Source organism: Mirounga angustirostris, unplaced genomic scaffold, assembly GCF_029215605.1.
Source record: "Mirounga angustirostris isolate CCGP_5_RB_7025 unplaced genomic scaffold, mMirAng1.0.hap1 SCAF_5, whole genome shotgun sequence".
NCBI lineage: Eukaryota > Metazoa > Chordata > Mammalia > Carnivora > Phocidae > Mirounga > Mirounga angustirostris.
The window spans coordinates 9221823-9242802 of record NW_026991713.1 but is presented as its reverse complement, the minus strand read 5'-3'; the positions used below and the strand labels follow the sequence as shown (position 1 = coordinate 9242802).

Sequence of the window (20980 nt, the reverse complement as noted above, 5' to 3'; positions counted from 1 at the left end):
ATTTATTTGACAGAGAGAAACACAGCGAGAGAGGGAACACAAACGGGGGGTGGGAGAGGGAGAAGCAGGCCTCCTGCTGAGCAGGGAGCCCGATGCAGGGCTCGATCCCAGGACCCTGGGATCATGACCTGAGCTGAAGGCAGACGCTTAACGACTGAGCCACCCAGGCGCCCCTCCTTATGATTTCCTTAATATTTTCCTTTTTCTAGCTAACTTTATTGTAAGAATTCGTTATATAATACATATGACATACAAAACATGTCAATTAATTGTTTATGTTATTGGTAAGGCTTCCAGTCACCAGTAGCCTATTTCAATAGTTAAGTTTTTGGGGAGTCAGAAGTTGCATGTGGGCTTTAGACTGTGCAGGAGGTTGGTGCCCCAACCCCAGCATTGTTCAAGAGTCAACTATATTTCCAAAATATTGCTAGCTCAACATTATGAAAATCAGATTTCAAAAAGAGCACTTAACATTGTAGAGGTGGCCAGGCACTAGTCATCAATATGGAAGAACAAGATGGTTGTAAGTAGATTGACCACTGTCATATAGTTTTTCGGATTTGGGAGGGCTTGCTCTTCCCACACGAGCTGAGTGTGGCTGCGGCGGTCCGGGCAGCATCCGCCCACTCCTGGTAGCAATGTCATGGGCGCCATCAGGAAATGCCTTCAGATGAGTTGTCCCTGTGCCCTGAAATGCGGACGCGGCCAGTTCCTCGGTCATCTGTTCCAGTTTGTTCCTTCCTTCCTTGTAAAAGACTTAGTGTTTTTTGTAGCCTATCTCAGTGTCAAGTGGGCCCGTAAGTTGCTTGGGTAATATTTATTTTTTGCTGGAAAGTACGAATTTGTTGGAAGGATTCGAGTCCCTGGAAGCCTGTCCCTGTCCCTTGTGGGAGGTAGGCAATGGCAGAGGAAGCACCCCGGTTGCAGCGCAATGCAGGTTTTGCATCCAGGACGACACATTTGTATTGTTCATCTTCTGATTGAGGACAAGTTCAATCCGTCTTAATCTCATCTTTAATCACAGACAGTGATTAAGTTAATCACTTTCTGTACTTTAAAAAGTGTAAACATCTGTTGCTGTGCTTTATTTTGAAAGATTTATTTATTCATTTGACAGAGAGAGAGCACACAAGCAGGGGGAGCAGTAGAGGGAGAGGGAGAAGCAGGCTCTCCACTGAGCAGGGAGCCCGATGCGGGGCTCGATCCCAGGACCCTTAACCGCGTAACCGACTGAGCCACCCAGGTGCCCCTTCTGCCGTGCTTTAAAATAGCTGTGATACTTTGGGGTGCTGAATATTGGTCTCTTGACCCATCTTTTCAGGAGGAGGACGTGGGACACACCTGACTAGGGAGATGCTTTTGTGCTTAATGTCATGCTTAATCTCATTTGAGTTGGAGGCAAGAGACAGACCCTAGAAAAAAGAACTTCTTTTAGAAACTTATTTGCCAGGTTGCCTTTGTGAGGTCTCTGACAGTGGTGGTACATTAATCAGATCTAAGACCTAAGGGATAATTGGCACAAAGCAGTTCATTGAAAAATAATTAATTCCTTGGCAGTGAACTCTTTTCAGTGGCATGGAAAGCCTTACCCTGTTCCCACCCAGGTACACATGTATGAACACCATAGCAAGCCACTTTCCCCTCTGGTCACTGCAGAGGCCACGCTGGCCTTCTTGGACCTCCTTAAACCTCACACACTTACTTTTCCACTTCAGGGTCTTTGCACATGCTGTTTCCTCTGCCTAGAAGGCTCCTTTCCCACTTTTCTGAAATGGTCACTGCTCCATAATCATTTGGGTCTGGCTCAGAGGTCGCCTCTTCTGACCATTTCATCTACAAGAGCCCTCACCATCACTGTCTGTCCCCTTACCCTAGTTATGTATATTATATGGCGCATATCCTTGTCTGAAATAGCTTTATTTATAGTATTACATGTTTGCGGTTTCTCTTTGACTAGAAAGGAAGCTTCAAACAAGGACCCTCCGTCGTTTTCTGCGCTGTGGCTCCAGCACCCAGAAGAAGGCCAGCCTTTTGTAAATGCCCAGTACATGTTTATTGAATACGTGTTTGTATTAGTTGAATGTACTCTAATTGCATAACGTCATGTGAATTCCAAGACTTAATTAAGGTAGTTCGCATTTATATTAAGAGAGACATTTATACTGCTTTCGAATGAGACCGGTCAGGATTCCAGCTAGAGGGGCGCCCGGGTGGCTCAGTCCGTTGAGCGTCTGCCTTCAGCTCAGTCATGATCCCAGGGTCCTGGGATCAAGCCCCACATAGGGCCCCTGCTCAGCAGGGGAACCTGCTTCTCCCTTTCCCTCTGCCTGCTGCTCGTGTGCTCTCTCTCTCTCTCTCTCTCTCTCGCTCACTCTCTCAAATAAATAAAATCTTTTTTTTTTTTTTAAGAGTTTATTTATTTATTTGACAGACACAGCGAGAGAGGAAACACATGCCCTACATACCTGGTGTCCTCAGAAGCTGAGCAGAATTTCAGCTCTTGTTGCTGTTTCTTTTCCACGGCTAGGTTTCGGTCATATTTTCTGTTTTCGAAGGCTACTAATAGGCATTAGTGGTTTTTCAGACCTTGTGGTGACATCTTGTGAATAAGTCTTATAAAGAAGTAAGTAAGATTAGGGACACCTGGGTGGCTCAGTCGTTAACCGTCTGCCGTCGGCTCAGGTCATGATCCCAGGGTCCTGGGATTGGGCCCCACGTCGGGCTCTCTGCTCGGTGGGAAGCCTGCTTCTCCCTCTCCCAGTCCCCCTGCTTGTGTTCCCTCTCTCGCTGTCTCTCTCTCTGTCGGATAAATAAATAAAATCTTTAAAAAAAAAAAAAAAGACGTAAGTAAGATTAAAGACACACCATGTTGATGAATTGCAAGATTCAGCACGGTGAAGATGTCAGATCTCAAATTGATCTGTAAACAGTTCCAGTCAAAATCCCAGCAAGATTTTCTTGTAGATATAGACAAGCTAATTTTAAAATTTATAGAGAAAGCAAAGGAACTAGGTTGACTGAAATAATTTTGAAAAAGAATGAAGTTAGAGGCAACCCACTACCCAATTGTATAATATAGATTATAAATAACATGTAGATTTGATAATAGAGATTTTAAATATAGATTTATCAAACTATGGTAATCAAGAGCATGGAATTGGTGGAGGGATGGACACATGGATCCATGGAACAGAGTGGAGGACAGAGATAGACCGACACAAGGCCGGCCAGTTAATTTTTTTTGAAAGAGGTGCAGAGATAATTTAATGGAGAAAGGGCAGTCTTTTCAACAAATGGTGTTGGAACAATTGGATATCCATATGTGAAACAAAAAAAAACCTTAGACCTAAACTTCCTGCCTTATACAGAGATTAACCCCAAATGGATCACAGGTCTAAATGTGAAACTGTGAAACTATCAGAAGAAAAACTTAGGTCTCTGTGGCTGGGGCCAGGCAGACAGTTATCAGAACACGAAAGCGTGCACCGTGAGAGAAAAAGCTGATAAAATGGATTTCATCAAAACTAAAAACTCTTGGCCTGCAAAAGATACCAATAAGCAAATAAAATAACAAGCTACAGGGGCACCTGGGTGGCTCAGTCGGTTAAGCTCTGACTCTTGGTTTCAGCTCAGGTCATGATCTCATGGGTTGTGGGATCGAGCCCTGAGTCGGGCTCCCCACTCAGTGGGGAGTCTGCTTAAAAGATTCTCTCCCTCTGCCCCTCCCCTTGCTTGTTCTCTCTCTCTCTGAGTAAATAAATCTTGCAAAAAAAAAAAAGGGGGGGAAGAAACAACAAGGTATGGGCTGGGAAAAAATATTTGCAAATCACATGTCCAACAAAGGACTTTATCCAAAAACATAAAGAGCTCTCAGAACTCGACAGGTGAAAAAACAACCCAATTAAAAAATGGACATAAGAAAAAAAAAATGGGCATAAGACTTAAAACAGACACTTCACCAAAGATGTGGCGATGGCAAAGAAGCACATGAAAAGATGCTTAACACCATTATTAGCCACCAGGGAAATGCAGATCAAAGCCCTGATGAGCTAGCACTACCCACTTCCTGGAATGTCTCCATTTAACAAAGGAGACCCTACAGTGGTGAGGATGTGGAGCCCCTGGAACTCTCCCTGTGCATTTATTGGCGGAAGCGCAAATGGTACACCACTTTGGGAAACAGTTGGCCATTTCTTACAAAATTAGACAGCCATCTCATCCCTCCTCTAGAGATGTGAAAGGTCATGTTCACACAAAAACCTGCCCATGACTGTTCATACCGGCTCTCCATAATTGCCCCAAATTGGAAATAGCCCAGATGCCCTTGAGTGGATGAGCGGATGGGCTTCTGCATCCATCTGATGGAAAACTCTGTGATGAGGGGACAAACTTGCTGTCACAGCAGCTTGTGGTGGGTAGCTTTGAGGCATGGTGCTGAGTGAGAGGAGCCCGTCTCAAAAGGTTATGCCCTTCGAGACCTGGAGCGGAGTGGTGGGTGCCAGGGGCTGGGGAGGGGGAGTTAGTGTTCAGTGGGGACGGAGTTTCAGTTTTACAAGATGGAAAGAGCCATGGGGATGGATGGTGGGGCTGGCTGCACAACACTGAATATTTAGTACCCCTGAACTATACCCTTAAAAACGGTTAAGATGGTGAATTTTGCTATATGTGTTTTATCACAATAAAAAAAAAAGTCATGTACTGCCTAATTTCACCGAAGATTTTTTTTTTTTAAGATTTTATTTATTTATTTGACAGAGAGACAGCAAGAGAGGGAACACAAGCAGGGGGAGTGGGAGAGGGAGAAGCAGGCTTCCTGCAGAGCAGGGAGCCTGATGCGGGGCTCGATCCCAGGACCCCGGGATCATGACCTGAGCTGAAGGCAGACGCTTAACAACTGAGCCACCCAGGTGCCCCTCACCAAAGATGTTACTGAGAAGACACCGTAGTGGCCTAGCACAGGGCTAGGGGAGGGTGTGGCTACAGAGGGGTGACACAAGGGTCACAAGCTAACCACAGGCCTTTTACATACCTGACTCCAAAAGCCCATCGAAGTGGTTTTCACAGCCTTCTTTGAAGGCTCTGCTACCTTGCGAGCAATCGCACACAATAGCCATGCCTGTTTAATATTTCAGTGCAGCATCCGATGCAAACTTTGTCCTCCTTGCAGGTGACTTTTGATTCTCCCAGTTGTTTCGGTTTCCAATAGTTCAGCCCGGTGGTCCTGGGAATGCCCCTGTGAACTGGGCTGACACTTGGGTAGGGGCGGCCCTGGGGAGGCTCTCAGTGAGAAGCAGTGGATTGCACCTGGGCCCTGTGTCAGAGTTGTTTCTGGGGCTTAAAAAATGCAGACGCTCAGAATGAACTGCGAGGAGATTTAGGCAATTCAGAATCTGTGTTTGGGCCAGGCCTGGACAGCTGTGTGTGTGCGCCTGCGCATGTGTAAGGTTCTAAGCTCCATGGTGATGATACTGAGCAGTCTCGTTTGAGATCCATGGGGTAGAATGGCAGTCAGACACAGGCAGGCCGGAGTGAGGGAGCCGGGTGTAGTAGGAGTGCATGGGAGGGCTGTCAGTCAAGCCCCGGCTGGGGGTGGGGTGGTCTTCCTGAAGGAAGACTTCCTGGAGGCGGTGACTGCTGAGCCAGAGTCCCGAAGGCATGGAGAATTGCTAGACAAGGATAAGGAGTCTGTTCACGCAGAGGGAAAAGAGTGCGGTGCTGGGGGCCTTGTACTGGTGGAGAAGGATGTGGCACGGAGCAGATGGAAGAGGTCACCGGAGCGGAGCAGGGGCAGAGGCCCCAGCGGCATGTGGCATGACGGAGGCTTGCTCGCAAAGGCCGTTTCTCCAGTGCCATCCGGGCCGCCTGAATCAGTCACCTGGAGGATCTGCTGTTGCTGGTATCCGGGGCCCCCCAGAATTGGCCACTCTGGGGGCTGGGCCTGGAGACCTCCAGTTAGAACCAGTGCCCGAGGGGCTGGCGTAAGAGCCACAGCGGCGAGAGGTGGGGAGCTACCAAAGAGCTTTCTACCAAGAGTTTGCTGCACCCGTGTGTCTCATGTTTTGTAACCCAGCTCATGCTTGGAAACCACTGCTGGGCCTTGAATTTGGGAGCTCTAGGCTTTTCTACGTTTCCTGGAGAAAGACATTGTGGACTACCCATAAAAACATGCAGACCCTTCTGTAGGTGTTTGTTTGTACAAGCATTGTTTTCCAGGAGGAAGTGGAACCTTGTCCACGGGGCTCTGGGGCTACTAGTTTTTGTTGGGGAAGAAGGCGAGGGCTCTGTCCTGGGGGAGAAGGTGACGCTTCGCGGTCTCCTGGTGTCCTTCTCAGGAACAGCAACCAAGCTGGACAGATGACCTGCCGCTCTGCCACCTCTCTGGCGTTGGTTCGGCCTCCAACCGCAGCTACTCTGCCGAAGGCAAGGGCACCGAAAGCCACCCACCGGAGGACAGCTGGCTCAAGTTCAGGTGAGCATGCGGGCAGTGTCCCCCTGGGCACGGGAAGCAGGTTTGTGGGCAAGAAAAAGCCACAGTTTTGCACCTCTCTCAAATGGGGCTCGCCACTGAGATGTGGGAGGTGGCACCTGCTGCTGGCCCTTGCACAGCTGGCCCTCACACCCACCCAGGGCCTGCTACCGTGGGGGCGGGAAGTGTCCCAGAAGGCCGTGCCCGCGGGGAAGGAAGGTCAATGTGGGGAGACTCAGGTGGGCAGCTGAAGCCCCCGCTGCTGTGTCTTTGGTCTCCCACAATCCTGGCCCTCGTCCCCTCCCCTTGGGAACTGGTGTCACTCGTCTGTAAGCCCCCAGTCTCAAGCTGCTCCCCCCCTCTCTGGCAGGAGTGAGAACAACTGCTTCCTGTATGGGGTCTTCAATGGCTATGATGGCAACCGAGTGACCAGCTTCGTGGCCCAGCGGCTGTCTGCCGAGCTCCTGCTGGGCCAGCTCAGCGCCGAGCACACCGAGGCGGACGTGCGGCGCGTGCTGCTGCAGGTAGGGATGCTCGGCCTGGCTGAGCGGGTCCCCCGGGAGCTCAGCCTGGCAACTGCAAAGTGCTAGGTTAGCTAGGCTTGGTCTGAAGATGCTGCCGGCTCCTCCCGCAGAGGAACCCGCTCTGGGAGCCTTTCCCGGTGGCAGGGTGTGAGGAGCGTAATGGCTGTGGGGCCTAGAATTTAAAGTGGTAAGGGCCCCGGGCAGTGAGGAGGTTTAGGAGCTCTTTACTGCCCTGTAACTTAAGGAGCAAGGATCTTATTTTTATTTTATTTTATTTATTTAAAGATTTTATTATTTATTTTTAAAGATTTTATTTATTTATTTGAGAGAGAAGGCACAGAGGGAGAGGGAGAAACAGACTCCCTGCTGAGCAGAGAGTCCAGTGCGGGACTCAATCCCAGGACCCTGAGATCATGACCTGAGCCAAGGGCAGATGTTTAACTGATTGAGCCACCCAGGCGCCCCAAAAGATTTTATTTTATTTATTTATTTATTTATTTTAAAAAGATTTTATTTATTTATTTGACAGAGAGAGACACACAACGAGAGAGGGAACACAAGCAAGGGGAGTGGGAGAAGGAGAAGCAGGCTTCCCACTGAGCAGGAAGCCCGATGGTGGGGCTCGATCCCAGGACCCTGGGATCATGACCCGAGCTGAGGGCAGACGCCCAACGACTGAGCCACCTAGGCGCCCCGATTTTATTTTTTTTTTAAAGTAACCTCTACACCCAACGTGGGGCGTGAGGCTCGAACTTACAACCCCATGATCAAGAGTCACATGCTCTTCTGACTGAGCCAGGTGGCGTCCTAAGGAGCAAAGATTTTAAAAGCCCACGGTGGCATTCAGCAATGCCAGAGGCCTGTGATCGAGGTGAAAGTGCATGGAGGTCCTGTTGGAGAGCCCAGTGCTATGTTATGTGGACAGTAACAGGAGATCCTGGATCTGAGGATCTGAGTCATGGCGTCAGGAGGCCTTGCTGGCGGTAGGTTGCACTTAGAAAGACTGCTGCCCCACAGAGGTGTTCCAGGTGGGTGTACGGGCCATAAGTCAGTACATACCACACTTGTAACAGTGCAGTGAGTCGTGCCCACCGATGGAGGAAGTGGCCCAGTGAATTCAACTGGCCAGCAGCTAAGAGGTTTGTCCCCTCACAGGCCCAAAGAATGGCAGTTTCCGGCCTTTGGTTTGGGAGCGTAATTTGCAATTCAAAACAGTGCATTTTGCAAGCACTGCAGGGGCACAGTGCCCCTTCTGGAGCTCAGGCCCTTGTGGTCACAGCTCCCCCAAGACTGGAAGGGATAGTGACCAGAGGGGCCCATTAGGCCAGGGAAGAAGGAGTATGGAACAGTGGAGCGGAGGATCGGAGAGCTGGTGGAGTTGTCCTCGGAGTGGAGGGTTGTGCTTGAGAGCCCCAAATGGGTGGTGACTGGGATTCAGGTGAGGGAATCCACCTGGAGGTTAGAGACAGCCCCTGGTGTGCTAGTGTTTGCGTGTGCTCGAGTGCGGGTGACCTTCGCCACCCTGGTGCCCTCCAAACTGGAACAGCCCCGATGGGTCGGCCTTGCCTGTGAAAGTCACCCCACTGCCATTGGCCTGACCAAACCGCCAGCCTGTGAGCAGCTGCCCGTGAGTCGGTAAAAATATGGACGAGAGGCTTGTCGTGGGCAGCCATGCACGGTGCAGCCATTTGTCCTGAGCAGGCCGAGCCGACCCTGCCTTGCCACAGTCGGTGGGGGTGCTGCCATCCATGAGGCGCACAGACCCCCTTCGCTGTCCCAGCTCGCCGGGGCCTCAGGCAGTGGTGGCTCTGTCACGGCTTCCCCAAGGTCCGTGGGCAGGTGGCTGAGGAGCGCGGAAGCCGCATCCTCCTGCAGTTGGGAAAGACCTGCCCTGCTGAGTTTAGCCCGTTCCCCAAGGGACCCTTTCCGCTGTGGCAAATTGCCCTCCATAGCGGTGTCGAGCCACTGCCGGGAGCCGTCCCTGATCTCTGATATCATGAGGAAAGTGAGTAGGGCAGCCCCAGTCCGTGAGGGCCTCGGTTGCTAACAGCCCATGAAGGAGCCAGAATCCGAGGTTCTGAGGGCGTGCAGCCGTCTGGGCTGGAAGCCCACAGGCAGCCAGGAGGGGCCGTGGTTAGTCTGTCGTCCCCAGGACGCCTAGGCCACCTGGAAGAAGGAGCCGAGGGAACAAGGGAGCAGGCTTGATGAGTTGACCTTTGAGCCAGCGGGCTTTCTTTCTTTTTTTTTTTTTTAAGATTTTATTTCTTTATTTGACCAAGAGAGCGAGAGACAGAGAGCGAGCGAGCACAAGCAGGGGGAGCGGCAGAGGGAGAGGGAGAAGCAGGCTCCTGCTGAGCAGGGAGCCCAACGTGGGGCTCGATCCCAGGACCCCAGGATCATGACCTGAGCCGAAGGCAGACGTTGAACTGACTGAGCCACCCAGGTGCTCCGAGCCAGCAGGCTTTCAAGCTTGAGCTCGCTGTGGAGCTTCTCCCTGCTTTGCTGGTGCCTGGATCAAGAATGGAGGAGAGTGTGGTGTGTGTTGCCTCCGAAGTGTGAGGAGACACAGGGCGTGGCGGGCTTGCCCTAGTGTGGTGGGAGGCTGAATAGTTCACATTTGGTGTTTAACCTCGACTGGAATTTCCCAGCCTTTACAGGACCAGTTAAGGCCCTTGAATTTTATGTGGGGCAATAGCCCCACCTCTGTGTTGCAGGTGGATCCCATCCCATGGAGGCTGAACGCCTTCTATATCTTGCCTGTTACGCCTTATCATTTAAAGGGTGCCCCTCACTGATGTGGGGAGGGGTTCCCAGGAAGCGTCCACAAGAGCAGTAAAATGTCTTTATGTCTTTATGTGTCCCAGTGGGTAATTAGAGAAGTATATGGATGGTTGTCTCCTGGAGGAGGGACAGGCCCCAGGGGACGGCTGGGTCCCTGGGGCAGGGGCTTTGGGCAGCTGCCCCTCTCAGAGGTCAGGGCCCGGGATCCAGGTCCTGCTGTTGGGGCTGGGGCATGCCAGGAGGTGACAGCATCCACAGCACCTAAGCAAAGACCTCTAACTTGGGTCCTGGCCGTCTTGAGAGCAAGTCATGAAGGGTCCTTGATCTCCGGAGCTACCCAGAGAGGCCTATGGGTCATCTCGGGAGGGTTGCAGGCCACCCCTCCGTGGGTACCCAGAAGGGGCCCAGAAGCCTCCGTATCCCCTAGGGCCCCTCCATTGGGTTCCTGGCTCTAGGGGCAAACAAGATTTGGGCTTAAATCTGAGTCAGGAGAGGCGGAGCATCTTCCTCCTTATCTCCGAGGGCTCCCGAGGCTTAGGGGATGTCTTCCTCAGAGCCCACCGCCTTTTTGATTTTGTCTGTCTCCTGCTTTTGTGGCTTGACACCTTTGGAGGCCCTGTGGCGCCAAGTCCGGGGGTCCTCTAGGGTGTCTCTAATAAAATGGGTCCTTAGTACCTTGAGTGGTTTGTTTTGCTTTTTTAACCAATTATGAATTTTAGAGTTGTTGGCCAGGCTAACCCAAACTGACCCATCTCAGCCGCTGCAAAGAGCAGCTCGGAGTCAGTTCAAAGTCCCATAAGAGTCAGTCAGCACCCTTCTCCCCACTTTGAACAAATGTTTCTAGAAGATCTTGCATTGCCAGCCTGGCATAGTTACCGGTCTCCATTTCCGGGCCATGCTGGTCATCATTGGATGTTGTGGTGCGATGGAAGGTAGCCAGGAACACCTGGGATGGAGGTTGTCTCCTTCCCGACTCGTGCCGCCGCCTCCGGCTTTGGGGTGGCCCGGTGTACATCCGGGGAGGCGGCTCCTCTGGTGCAGCGCTCACCAGTGTGTCCGGGAAGGCCCTGCAGCCCCGGGAACGTAGCAGCAACAGCTGGGCCTGTTACACCACGGCGCTCAGGAAGGCCCGGGCCGTTTCAGCAGAGCTTTCCAAGAGCCTAGTAGTTTTGCAGCCTCTGGGGACTGGGGAGGAGCTGGTAGCGTGTGCTCTGGGGCCCTGCTTTTAGTGAGGGTTCGTTCTGCTGTAGCACGCCGGGGCGGGACTCCCAGCATCCCCTGGGGTCGGGGAATGATTTGTGACAGCAGGGAACACAGCAACAGAGAAGGCGCTGACCCGGGGTGCCTGATGCCCCTGGTGGAGTTGTCTGTGCCACCAGTTAGGGCTGGCCGCCCAAGCTCAGCGGCCAGCCCCGACCACCGACACAACGGCCCCAGCAGCCAGCCTCCTTTTCCGGCACTAATCTAGGGGAACTCTCCTTGGCTCCCGGGGGCCGTGTAGCCTGCGCCCCTGCGGGGAAAGAGGCAGAACCCTACTGTCCTAGTTAGCTCACTGGGGCTCGACTTTCACCTGCGATTATAACCAGTCACCTCCAGACCAGACACCCAGTGGGGTCTCGTTCAGAGACGAATGGGAAACATCCGCCTCAGATCGGGGCTTGCTGGCCGGTCTCTGCAGGGGAGCCTGACCTTTCACAGCACGAACAGTTTAGGGTGGGCATCTGTAGCAGCACCCGGCGTAGTGCCAGGCGACACCGCGGACGGCCAGCAAGCAGTGGTCCCTTCCCGGAGAACCGGATCAGTCTGGGGGAGGAAGTTAGCAAGCCATTCACAGCTCCCAGGCATCATGTAGGACAGACTGCCCCCACCCCCAATCCCATCCTTGTCACCGCTTGTGCTGGGAAGCCAGAGCAGGTATATTGTATAAAGATGATGTCATGAGGTTGGCAGGTGGCTCCCTCAGCCTCCAGGCACCCCCTCTGGGGACGGGAGACCCACAGGACTGTTCTGACTGAAGGTGCAATCCCACATGCCACAGATTTATTCTTACTTACAGATCCCAGAAGCAAGAGGGCGCCACTGAGCGGGGGTGGGTGGGTGGACAGTCCTCCCTCCCAGGTCAGGAGCCAGCACGAGATAAAGAGCAGGGTGGCAAGCACCTGTTACTAACCAGGTGGTTGGGGTGGAGGTCACTACTTTTCATAGCCTTAACTCTACATGGTTATTTTAAAAGGTGCCCCAGGAACTGCGAAGCGGGAATTTTTGGTGGGACTCCTGAGCTCAGGCCATTATCTAAGTGTCCAGACTCTGGTTAGGAGCAGGGTTGTCACCCTGTCAGACATGTAGGCAGCCACTCAAAGGCAAAGTTGTTTTTCTCAAAAGTTGTTCCCGTCACACAGGGGCTCTCCACATCCCCAGAGTCCAGGACCAGGCAGCCAGCTGCAGTCCTTCCCCATGAGTGGCAGGGTGGGCTCTGGAGGGATCCTCCTGGGGAGAGGGGCGTCAGGGATGTACCTTGGACAAAGGGGTGTGGTGGGAGAGGGCTGAGCTCTGGTAGGAACGGTAATTTAGGATGATCCCTTTCATCCAGGTGAGGCTTAGGTTCTCAGCCTCTTGGGGCTGCAAGCAGCCCTGGGCCTTGCCTCCTCACTTCGGGTTTGCTGGGACTCACTGGCCAGTTCTGCTTTCTGCTTGCTGATATTCTGGAGGTTTTCCTCCTGGTATCTCTTTTTGGAAGCATGTCCAGAGGCACTTAGTTTTCGTTGAGAAGGATGGACTCCTATTCCTCGAAAACAGTGTTCCCGGCCGTTTTCCAGCCTCAGCACCTGGGCCAGAGGGCCTTCATGGCCTCAGGGCCCCGCACCAGTGATTTTCGGCTGGTTCCCCCACCCCTCTACCCCCTGAAAGGCAGCAGTGTGACCGGCTGACGGGCAATTGACTGGCAGGATGTAGTGATGATACGAGGTGTCATTGCCCTTGGCTCCCGCTGAGCCAGGTGCTGGGTGCGCAGGGTGGATTATCTCAGTCCCCCCCAGAGCAGCGCTGGTCTCCTTCGTGGATGAGATGGAGACTGCCCGGCAGACAAGTGGCAGAGCTGGGATTCACCCCAGGTGGCCTGATTCCAAGCCTTGCTCGGAACCTCTCCGCAGGCTCCTGCCTCTCTGGTCTCTGCAGTGCTACCTAGAAGGCTCCAGCCCCATGGGGCTGACGTCTCTGTCCAGCACGGCTCTGTGGGAACCACAGGCCTTGCAGTACCACGTGTGAAGCCCCTACCACGTGATGACCTGCAGTTTGTACAGAATTTGTCACTATTTTTTTTAAGATTTTATTTATTTGAGAGAGAGAGGGAGATAGCAAGAGAGAGCAGAGTAGGAGGGAGGGGCAGAGAGAGAAGCAGGCTCCCCGCTGATCAGGGAGATGTGGGGCTCGATCCTGGGACCCTGGAATCATGACCTGAGCCAAAGGCAGATGCTCAACCACCTGAGCCACCCAGGCACCCCAGAATTTGTCACTATTAATAGACATTTCAGTATCTGGTGACAATGGTATTTTGAACTGTCCTTTTCCCTGACACCCCTCCCTGTCCTCTGTGCCTCCAGGCCTTCGATGTGGTGGAAAGGAGCTTCCTGGAGTCCATCGATGACGCGTTGGCTGAGAAGGCGAGCCTCCAGTCCCAGCTGCCAGAGGTAATCTCCCCAGCCTACTCCCGCAGGGAAGCACCCCAGGGCCCAGCTTTGCAAGGAGCAGGGACTTACCTGCCATGTCACTCCCCAGCCATTGACATGACTGGGCCAGAGCAGCAGGAATTAGGGGGACAGTTCCTGACTGAGGGACTGGGCAACAGTGCGTTTGCAGAGCCCCCCACCCCCCCGCCGAGGGGCCTCCCTGGCCCACTGTGGGCAGCTTCACTCAGGTTCGGCATGGGGGTGGGCAGTGAAGGATGTGAGAAAAGGCCCTTCCAGCTCAGTCCTCGACCTGAACCTGTCCATAGCCCTCATCACCCACCCGCCCACATCAGCCACCGGCACTTCCAGAACCGACAGGACGAGTAAGGTCATGTCTGGCCTTCCTGCGAGAAGCCTGCCCTTGAGCTGCAGTGCGGCTTCATCCTGGCCAGGCCCTCGGATCCTTGCCTTTTAAGGGAGGGACAGCTGGTGAGATGGTCTCCGAGGACCCAGCCTGCTCTGACCCCCTGATGATGGCCTGTAGGGTGTCCCTCAGCACCAGCTGCCTCCTCAGTATCAGAAGATCCTCGAAAGACTCAAGGTACTGGAGAGGGAGATTTCGGGAGGAGCCATGGCTGTCGTGGCGGTCCTGCTCAACAGCAAGCTCTACGTCGCCAATGTCGGTGAGCCGCCTACCTGTCCCAGGGCGGGGAGTGCTGGGCGAGAGATCAGCCTCAAGGTCTGTGTGTTCTTTGGGCAGTCTGCTTCCCAGACATGTAAGCCCTCCAGCCCGTGTCTCCTGAGGCCCCGGGGTCTGTTTCCCTATTTCTGCACAGGAATGCCCCAGTCCCAGTGCGGGGAGTTAGCGGTACCGGCTAGGAGGCAGGCCTCCCGGCTGTGGTCCCCACTCTGCCCCAACTGGCTATGGGCGAGTTGTGTCCCCTCTCTGGGTCACCTCAGTGGCTTCCTCTTCTGGAAGAGGTTGCCTGGCTGTGGAAGACCCACTCGGCATCCCAGGAGGGATGGCGAGATGGGCTGGGTGAGGGGCCATAAGGATATTTGGATTTGTGGGCAAAGAAGAGGCCATCTGGGAACCCAAGGTCTTACCCACAGGGTGCAGATTACTGTAGGAGTGGTGTAGAGACCCCACTGATAATGTCCCTCTTTTCCTTAAGATTTCATTGTGGACAGAACTCAAAAATGTGAAAAGATAGGGTGAAAAGCAGGGAGTGAACACCCGTGTGCCCATCCCCCAGCCCCAACAGTCACCTCCTCGAGACCAGTCTCATTTCTTCTCCAGCCCTTTGTGCCCGTGAACCCCAGACATCATGTCATGTTATCTCTTTGTAAATAGTTTAGTACGTCTCTCTAGAGAAAAGGTCTCCTAGTAAAATCATAATTATCCTAGGATGACACTGGGAAAGTTTAACCTAATTCCTTAATATCATCAGCATGCCCTGACTGGTGACTCACCCCAGTGATCTAAGCCTATTTTCTTTTCTTTTTTTTTTAAAGATTTTATTTATTTATTTGACAGAGAGAGACAGCGAGAGAGGGAACACAAGCAGGGGGAGTGGGAGAGGGAGAAGCAGGCTTCCCGCGAAGAAGGGAGCCCGATGTGGGGCTCGATCCCAGGACCCTGGGATCATGACCTGAGCCAAAGGCAGACGCTTAACGACTGCGCCACCCAGGCGTCCCCTAAGCCTATTTTCTTTGCTCGTTTCAAGGATTTCCCTGTGTGAGATGCCTGCCTCCTCTCTCTCTCTCTCTCCGCTCAACACGTCTGTTCCTCCCCGTATCCTCCCCTTATGCAGACTTGGCTCAGCTTCTCAAATTCTCCTGCAGGTACAAATCGTGCCCTTTTATGCAAATCCACGGTGGACGGGCTGCAGGTGACCCAGCTGAACGTGGACCACACCACAGAGAACGAGGACGAGCTCTTCCGCCTCTCTCAGCTGGGTGAGTCAGGGTGGGGCCGACCCCCAAGGCTCACCCTCTGTCCTCTTCTGGGGGCCGTGTAGGGAGAGGAGTGAAGTGCTCAGGCTGTGACCTTGGGCCTGGGACCAGCCTGCCTGGGGTTGGATCCCAGCTCTGCCCCTTACTAGCTAGTGCTGTTCAGAATTTTGGAAGTTTTTTGTGCCTCAGTTTCCCCATCTGTAATGAGGATCGTAGTAACACCTGCCGCAGGGCATCGTGAAGGTTAAGAGTCCTTATATATAAAGTGCTTCTAAGAGTACCGAGCATGCAGTAGGTACTATGATTGCTAGAGACTAAGAGGCCAGAGAAGTCCCAAGGTCGCAGCCACCACGGCATAGCCGTTCCCTCCCTGCCCAGGGCCCTGAGGGAGGGGGCGTTCTGATGGGGCTGGGCACTGAGGACGCTGGGGCGCTCCGTGTGAGCTGCTCCCTAGGGTGCCCTGATGTGACTTCATTTTCCGTTCAGGGGGTCTTCTTTGCCTTGTTTTGGGGGCTATGTCTGTATGCGGTTCTTTTCGTTCTTCATGATGAACAGGATCTGGGATTGTCCTGTTCTCCCTCTGGCAGGTTTGGATGCAGGAAAGATCAAGCAAGTGGGGATCATCTGTGGGCAGGAGAGCACCAGACGCATCGGGGATTACAAGGTCAAATATGGCTACACTGACATCGACCTACTCAGGTAGGCAGCCGGCCTAGCTGCCCCCTGTTTGTAAGGCCAAGAGGGTCTGGGCAGAAGCAGATTTTAGGCTCTAGGGACAAAAAGATGCAGTTGAGGTAGTTGAGAGCCCAAGAAGACTTTCCTTCCTCCAGAGAGGTTGGTGTGTGGCCCTAGACCCAACAGGCCGGGAGCGGGCGTTCCATAGAGCTGGGCTGGCAAGGGGTCAGGCTCTGGAGCTGAGTCAAAGCCAAGGGCAGCAGCCAGTGCCACAGGGCCTGATAGGAGTGACCAGCGTTGGCACGAGCCACCAGGTGTGGATAGGGACGGCCCACAGGCCTGCTGATCCGTGCTGCCTGTGGCTGGGCCCGGGGCAGAGGTGCAGGAGGAAGTGGACACGGCCCTCCGAGGACACTTCCCTTCCAGGTGCCACCCAGGGCTCAGGGCAGCAAATGGGCAGCAGTGATGATTGTGGGCCATTATTGTACCAGGCCTGTGCCCAGCTCTTTACACACAGTCTTACTTAGTCCTCACTCGGGCCCTGTGAGGTGGGTGCTGTTGTTGCCCCAAAGGTATGTTCATCTGAGGAAACAGATGCAGGGACATCAGGGAGCCTGCCTGGTCACAGGGCTTGCAGGGGCTGAGGCAGGACTTGAACCCAGGCATCCTGAATCCAGAGCAACGTCCTTAATAGTGATTGGGAAAATAGACATGTGGGGGGAGGGGGGTGTGCGTGTGTGTGTGGTTTGTGGAGGGGTGTGGCATGTATGTGTGTGTGTGGTGGGTGTATGTGGTGTGGGGGGTTGTGGTATGTGTGTGGGGGTGTGGTTTGGGTGTGTGGGGTGTTGGGGGGGACCGGGAGGTGTGTGTTGCCGTCACAACCAGAGAGAGCTATGGGGGGTCATACCAGAGTCCCCAGCATCAGAGCCAGACTCCTCATGGCCTAGAAAGCATGGTTACAACTCCTCACTCTCACAGGATTTAGGCAGTTGAGTTTGGAAACTTTTGTCTCTAATTTGTGGGGTTCTGTTTGCTTAATTGGAAAGTACATATGTGGTTCAAAACAATTCAAATAGTGCCAAGGATACACAGTGAAAAGTAAGTTTTCCTTCCACCCCGAGCCTGGACTCCTTCCCCAGAAGCTGCTGGTCTCTCCCACATCCTGCCCCGGAGCTCCTGTGCGCATGTGTGTGGGGGGTGTTTGCGGGGGGAAGCCCCCCTCCCAAAACGCCTGCCGGGGCTGGCCTGCCCTTTCCAGCACCCTGCACCCTCCTTGATTCCCGATGGATGCTGTCCTCCCCGCTGCGCGGCGCAGGGTAGGCTGGCGGCACTCTCTGAAATGGCTCTCGGGGGCCCGGAGTGGGCCTGCAGCGGTGCTCGCCAGCCCCTACTCATGGGCTCCCAGGATATTTCCAGACTCTGCTCTTCCAAGCGCTGTTGCCAGGAACGTCTTAGACTTGCCTCCGCATGCGCACCTGTTGGCGCTTTGTGACGTCTGGCTCTGCTGGCCCCTCGGTGAAGGGTCCCCGTGCCCCCGGGGAGTGGCCGTGGGGTATGCGTGGGTACTCGTTCTGGAGGAGCCCGGTAGAAGTGGGCTTCTAAAAGTGATCCCCACCCTCGTGCTGTCCCTCCTGCCACCGCACGGGGGCTGTGGACGGGATGGGGCCCGGGGCCAGCATCAGGCTCCCGACCCTCACCGTCCTGACCCCAGCGGCTCTCCGGGCCCTCAGAGCTTTACGTTAGGAGCCACCCTCAGAAGACAGGTCTGTTTTTCTGGTCTTCTCTTTCCTCTGTTTCTTTTCCTCTTGTCACATGTGCATTTTACTTTACATCCTGGGTAGATTCTTGCCGTCAGCAGAAGAAATGTCCCCTGGGACCCTTCCAAGCACAGCTCTCCCCACACTCTCTTCCCACAGTGCCGCCAAGTCCAAGCCGATTATCGCGGAGCCCGAGATCCACGGTGCGCAGCCCCTGGATGGGGTGACTGGCTTCCTGGTGCTGATGTCGGAGGGGCTCTACAAGGCTCTGGAGGCGGCCCACGGGCCCGGGCAGGCCAACCAGGTGAGCCCGGCCTGGGCAGAGCGCCACCAGCCAGCCTGCAGCGCGGCGTGCTCCCCTGAGGACCCAGCCAGCCCTCCTGCTCACTCCACGGTGCTCAGGGACCCAGAGCTCCGGTTCTCAAATGCCCTCACCAGACAGCTTCTGTGCGTTCAAAGCTGGGGGAAGAAAATGTCCAGCGCTCCGAGAACACCCATCCCACCCAAAAGCTGTGCTTGTTCTGGGCTTGAAGCAGGCTCTGTCCCCAGGGCCCCAGGAAGTGAATTTCCAGGGGCACATTGCTCTGGAGTGTGTCTGAGAAGGGCCCTGGTCCAAGGAGGGCCCAGAGGGTATGGCCTGAGCCTCAGCCTCACTCCGCCTCCCCTCCCCTCCCCTCTGAGCTGCACTTGCTCACAGCTTGCTCCTCCTCTCTGACAAAGGAGGTGATAACATCTACCTTTGTGGGATTGTGGTGAGGACGAGGTGTGATAGCTTGGGTCCCCTGCCAGTGGGAGCCGCTTAATTTTCCTATGCTGAGAGCACACGTGTCAGACAATTGTCCCTAACGCTGTGGCTTCGAGACAGTCACCTCAAGGATGATTTTGAAGGGAAGCTGCCTTTTCCTGACCTTGGATAGTGAATTCAGGTTGTGTGTCTCCTTCCATTTGTGCTTCCTGTAGGAAAGTAACTTTTTCTGCTTTGTCCTCTTTTTAATTAAAAATTAGGAAGAAAATGTCTCATGTGCCTGACTCCTGATAACCCATGTTCAAGGTTTTTCATCCATTTTGTCTTATCGTTCCTGCCAGTAGCCGTGTAACCCAAGAGGCAGGGGCTCACTGCCACGTCAAGTTAGGGAACTTGGGGCTCATGGAGTTCAGGGGGTTTGCCTGAGGTTCTGAGGCGATGGCCGGTCAGTGATGGACCTGAGCCCACCCCAGACGAGCTCGGGTCATCTCCTGTGACCTGCCCCAGCTCTCCTACCTCCAAGAGACTCAGGCCAGCCATCATGTGGAGGATTTTGTGTTTGTGAACTTACTGTCAGTGTGATTTTTTTTTTTTCTTTCTTTTCCTTGTTTTTGGTCTTTGCCAAAGAATTATCCAGTGGCTTTTGCTGGGTTCTAGAGTAAACTGGATAGTGGACTTCTCTGAGGCCTGTCTTCATTCTATATTCCCTATCTCTAACAAAAATGGTGTAATGTAGCCTACAGTAAGTTTGTTCCAGGAAAGGAAACTTGATAATAACAGCAATTCGTACGAGGCTTTTTCGTGGTCTCCAGAGTGCCCTCCCATCCACTGTGCAATTTAATCTGCCTAATAACCCAGCGAGGTGGATATTATCCCCCATTTTATTGGTGTGGAAGCCAACAATTGGAGAGATCACAAGGTCACACCTTTTCTAATGAGAAAGTTCCAGAAGAATTATCCTGAATACCTTGAAAAGCTTAGATTACAGGCTTGGCTGGTGAAGACTTCCTTCACCTGCTTGGCTGATGCCCCCCAAGCATCTGGATTCAGCTCTGAAGTCATGGGCCGCAGTCCTGGGCTCCCCCTCCCTGTTCCTCACCAGGTTTTGCTCCCGCTTCCCCCCAGGAGATCGCCGCCATGATCGACACCGAGTTCGCCAAGCAGACTTCCCTGGATGCCGTGGCCCAGGCCGTGGTGGACCGGGTGAAGCGCATCCACGGGGACACCTTTGCCAGCGGTGGCGAGCGTGCCAAGTTCTGCCCGAGGCACGAGGATATGACCCTGCTGGTGAGGAACTTTGGCTACCCGCTGGGCGAGATGAGCCAGCCCACACCGTCCCCGGCCCCAGGTATGTGCGCAGTATAGACGGGGAGCCCCCTGAGGAGGCCGGCTGGGATCGGGGTTGGGGTGGGCCTTGCTGCCTGGAGTGGACGTGGAGCCAGAGGCCTGGCTTGGAACCGTTCCAGTCTGGTCTCTCTGACTTTTAAGCTTTCTGATCTGAGTTTGTTGTTGTTTTTTTTTTCCTTTTGCCTGTGAAATGAGGATCCTAGAACCTGCCCGGCAGACCTCCTAAAGGCCTGAGTGCGTGAACAAGCGCTTTGCCAAGCCACAAGGCCACATAATAGGGATGGTAGCCGCCACTGCTTGGGTGTCTGCTGGGTCCACGGAGTTCCCTCAGGCCTCCTGAAAACCCTAGGTGCAGGTGGCACCCCCTTTTACTGAGGAGCTGAGGCTCTGGAAGGAAGAGAGGGAGGCGAGGTTACACATGTGGACAGAGGGTCCCCCGAAGCCTGGCTCTGTCCCTGGGCCTTGTCGGGGGTGAGGCTGAGACGCTTTATTTTCTGCCTTTGTAATTCTGTGATCAGGTTGCTCAGGAAGAGAGGTGCTGGTCCTTTTCTGTTTCTCTCCCAGGACTGCTCAGTGTCGAGACCATCAATTCCTAGGGGCTGTGTTTCCTTTTCTTTTTTCAGACAAGCAGGGCTTAGCACACAAGCAATGGATTTGTTTCCCCACGGACACCAGGGTCACCCGATTTTCTCTAACTTGTTTTTGCAACCAGATTTTTGCTGGGCCAACCTCAGCTTACCCCTGGGCTGAGAGCACCGTGGGAAGCCTGGCAGTAACCCTTTCCTAGAGGCAGCTCAGCGCATACTCTCCTCCTGCTTTAAGTACCACTGGTGCTTTGTTGCTGAGATGAGCCCCCCTCCCCCAGCTGCCACCTGGAAGAGTCTGCCCTGAGACAGACACCCCTTCACTGTCCCAAGGGGCAGTGTTGGGAGCCAGGCCTGGCCGCTGCCCACCTACTCGGCCCCTCAGACACTGCCCCCAGCAGGCCCCACAGCAGCCCTGTTCCCGGCACCCCAGGGATCCGCCCTCAGCCACTCCCTGCGGCCCACTGCTCTCTTCCTCCC

At 54.0% G+C, this 20980-nt stretch overlaps 1 protein-coding gene across 1 annotated transcript in view; it reads left to right on the top strand.

Annotated features, from left to right (window-relative positions):
• TAB1 (TGF-beta activated kinase 1 (MAP3K7) binding protein 1) overlaps positions 1-20980 on the top strand; it is a 31914-nt gene that overhangs the window by 7549 nt on the left and 3385 nt on the right. Inside the window, exons 2-9 of the mRNA XM_045872496.3 lie at positions 6333-6469; positions 6837-6990; positions 13371-13457; positions 13981-14119; positions 15282-15395; positions 15980-16091; positions 17984-18128; positions 19695-19917. Coding sequence (XP_045728452.1) covers positions 6333-6469; positions 6837-6990; positions 13371-13457; positions 13981-14119; positions 15282-15395; positions 15980-16091; positions 17984-18128; positions 19695-19917 — 1111 coding nt within the window. The remainder of the gene's footprint in view (positions 1-6332; positions 6470-6836; positions 6991-13370; positions 13458-13980; positions 14120-15281; positions 15396-15979; positions 16092-17983; positions 18129-19694; positions 19918-20980) is intronic.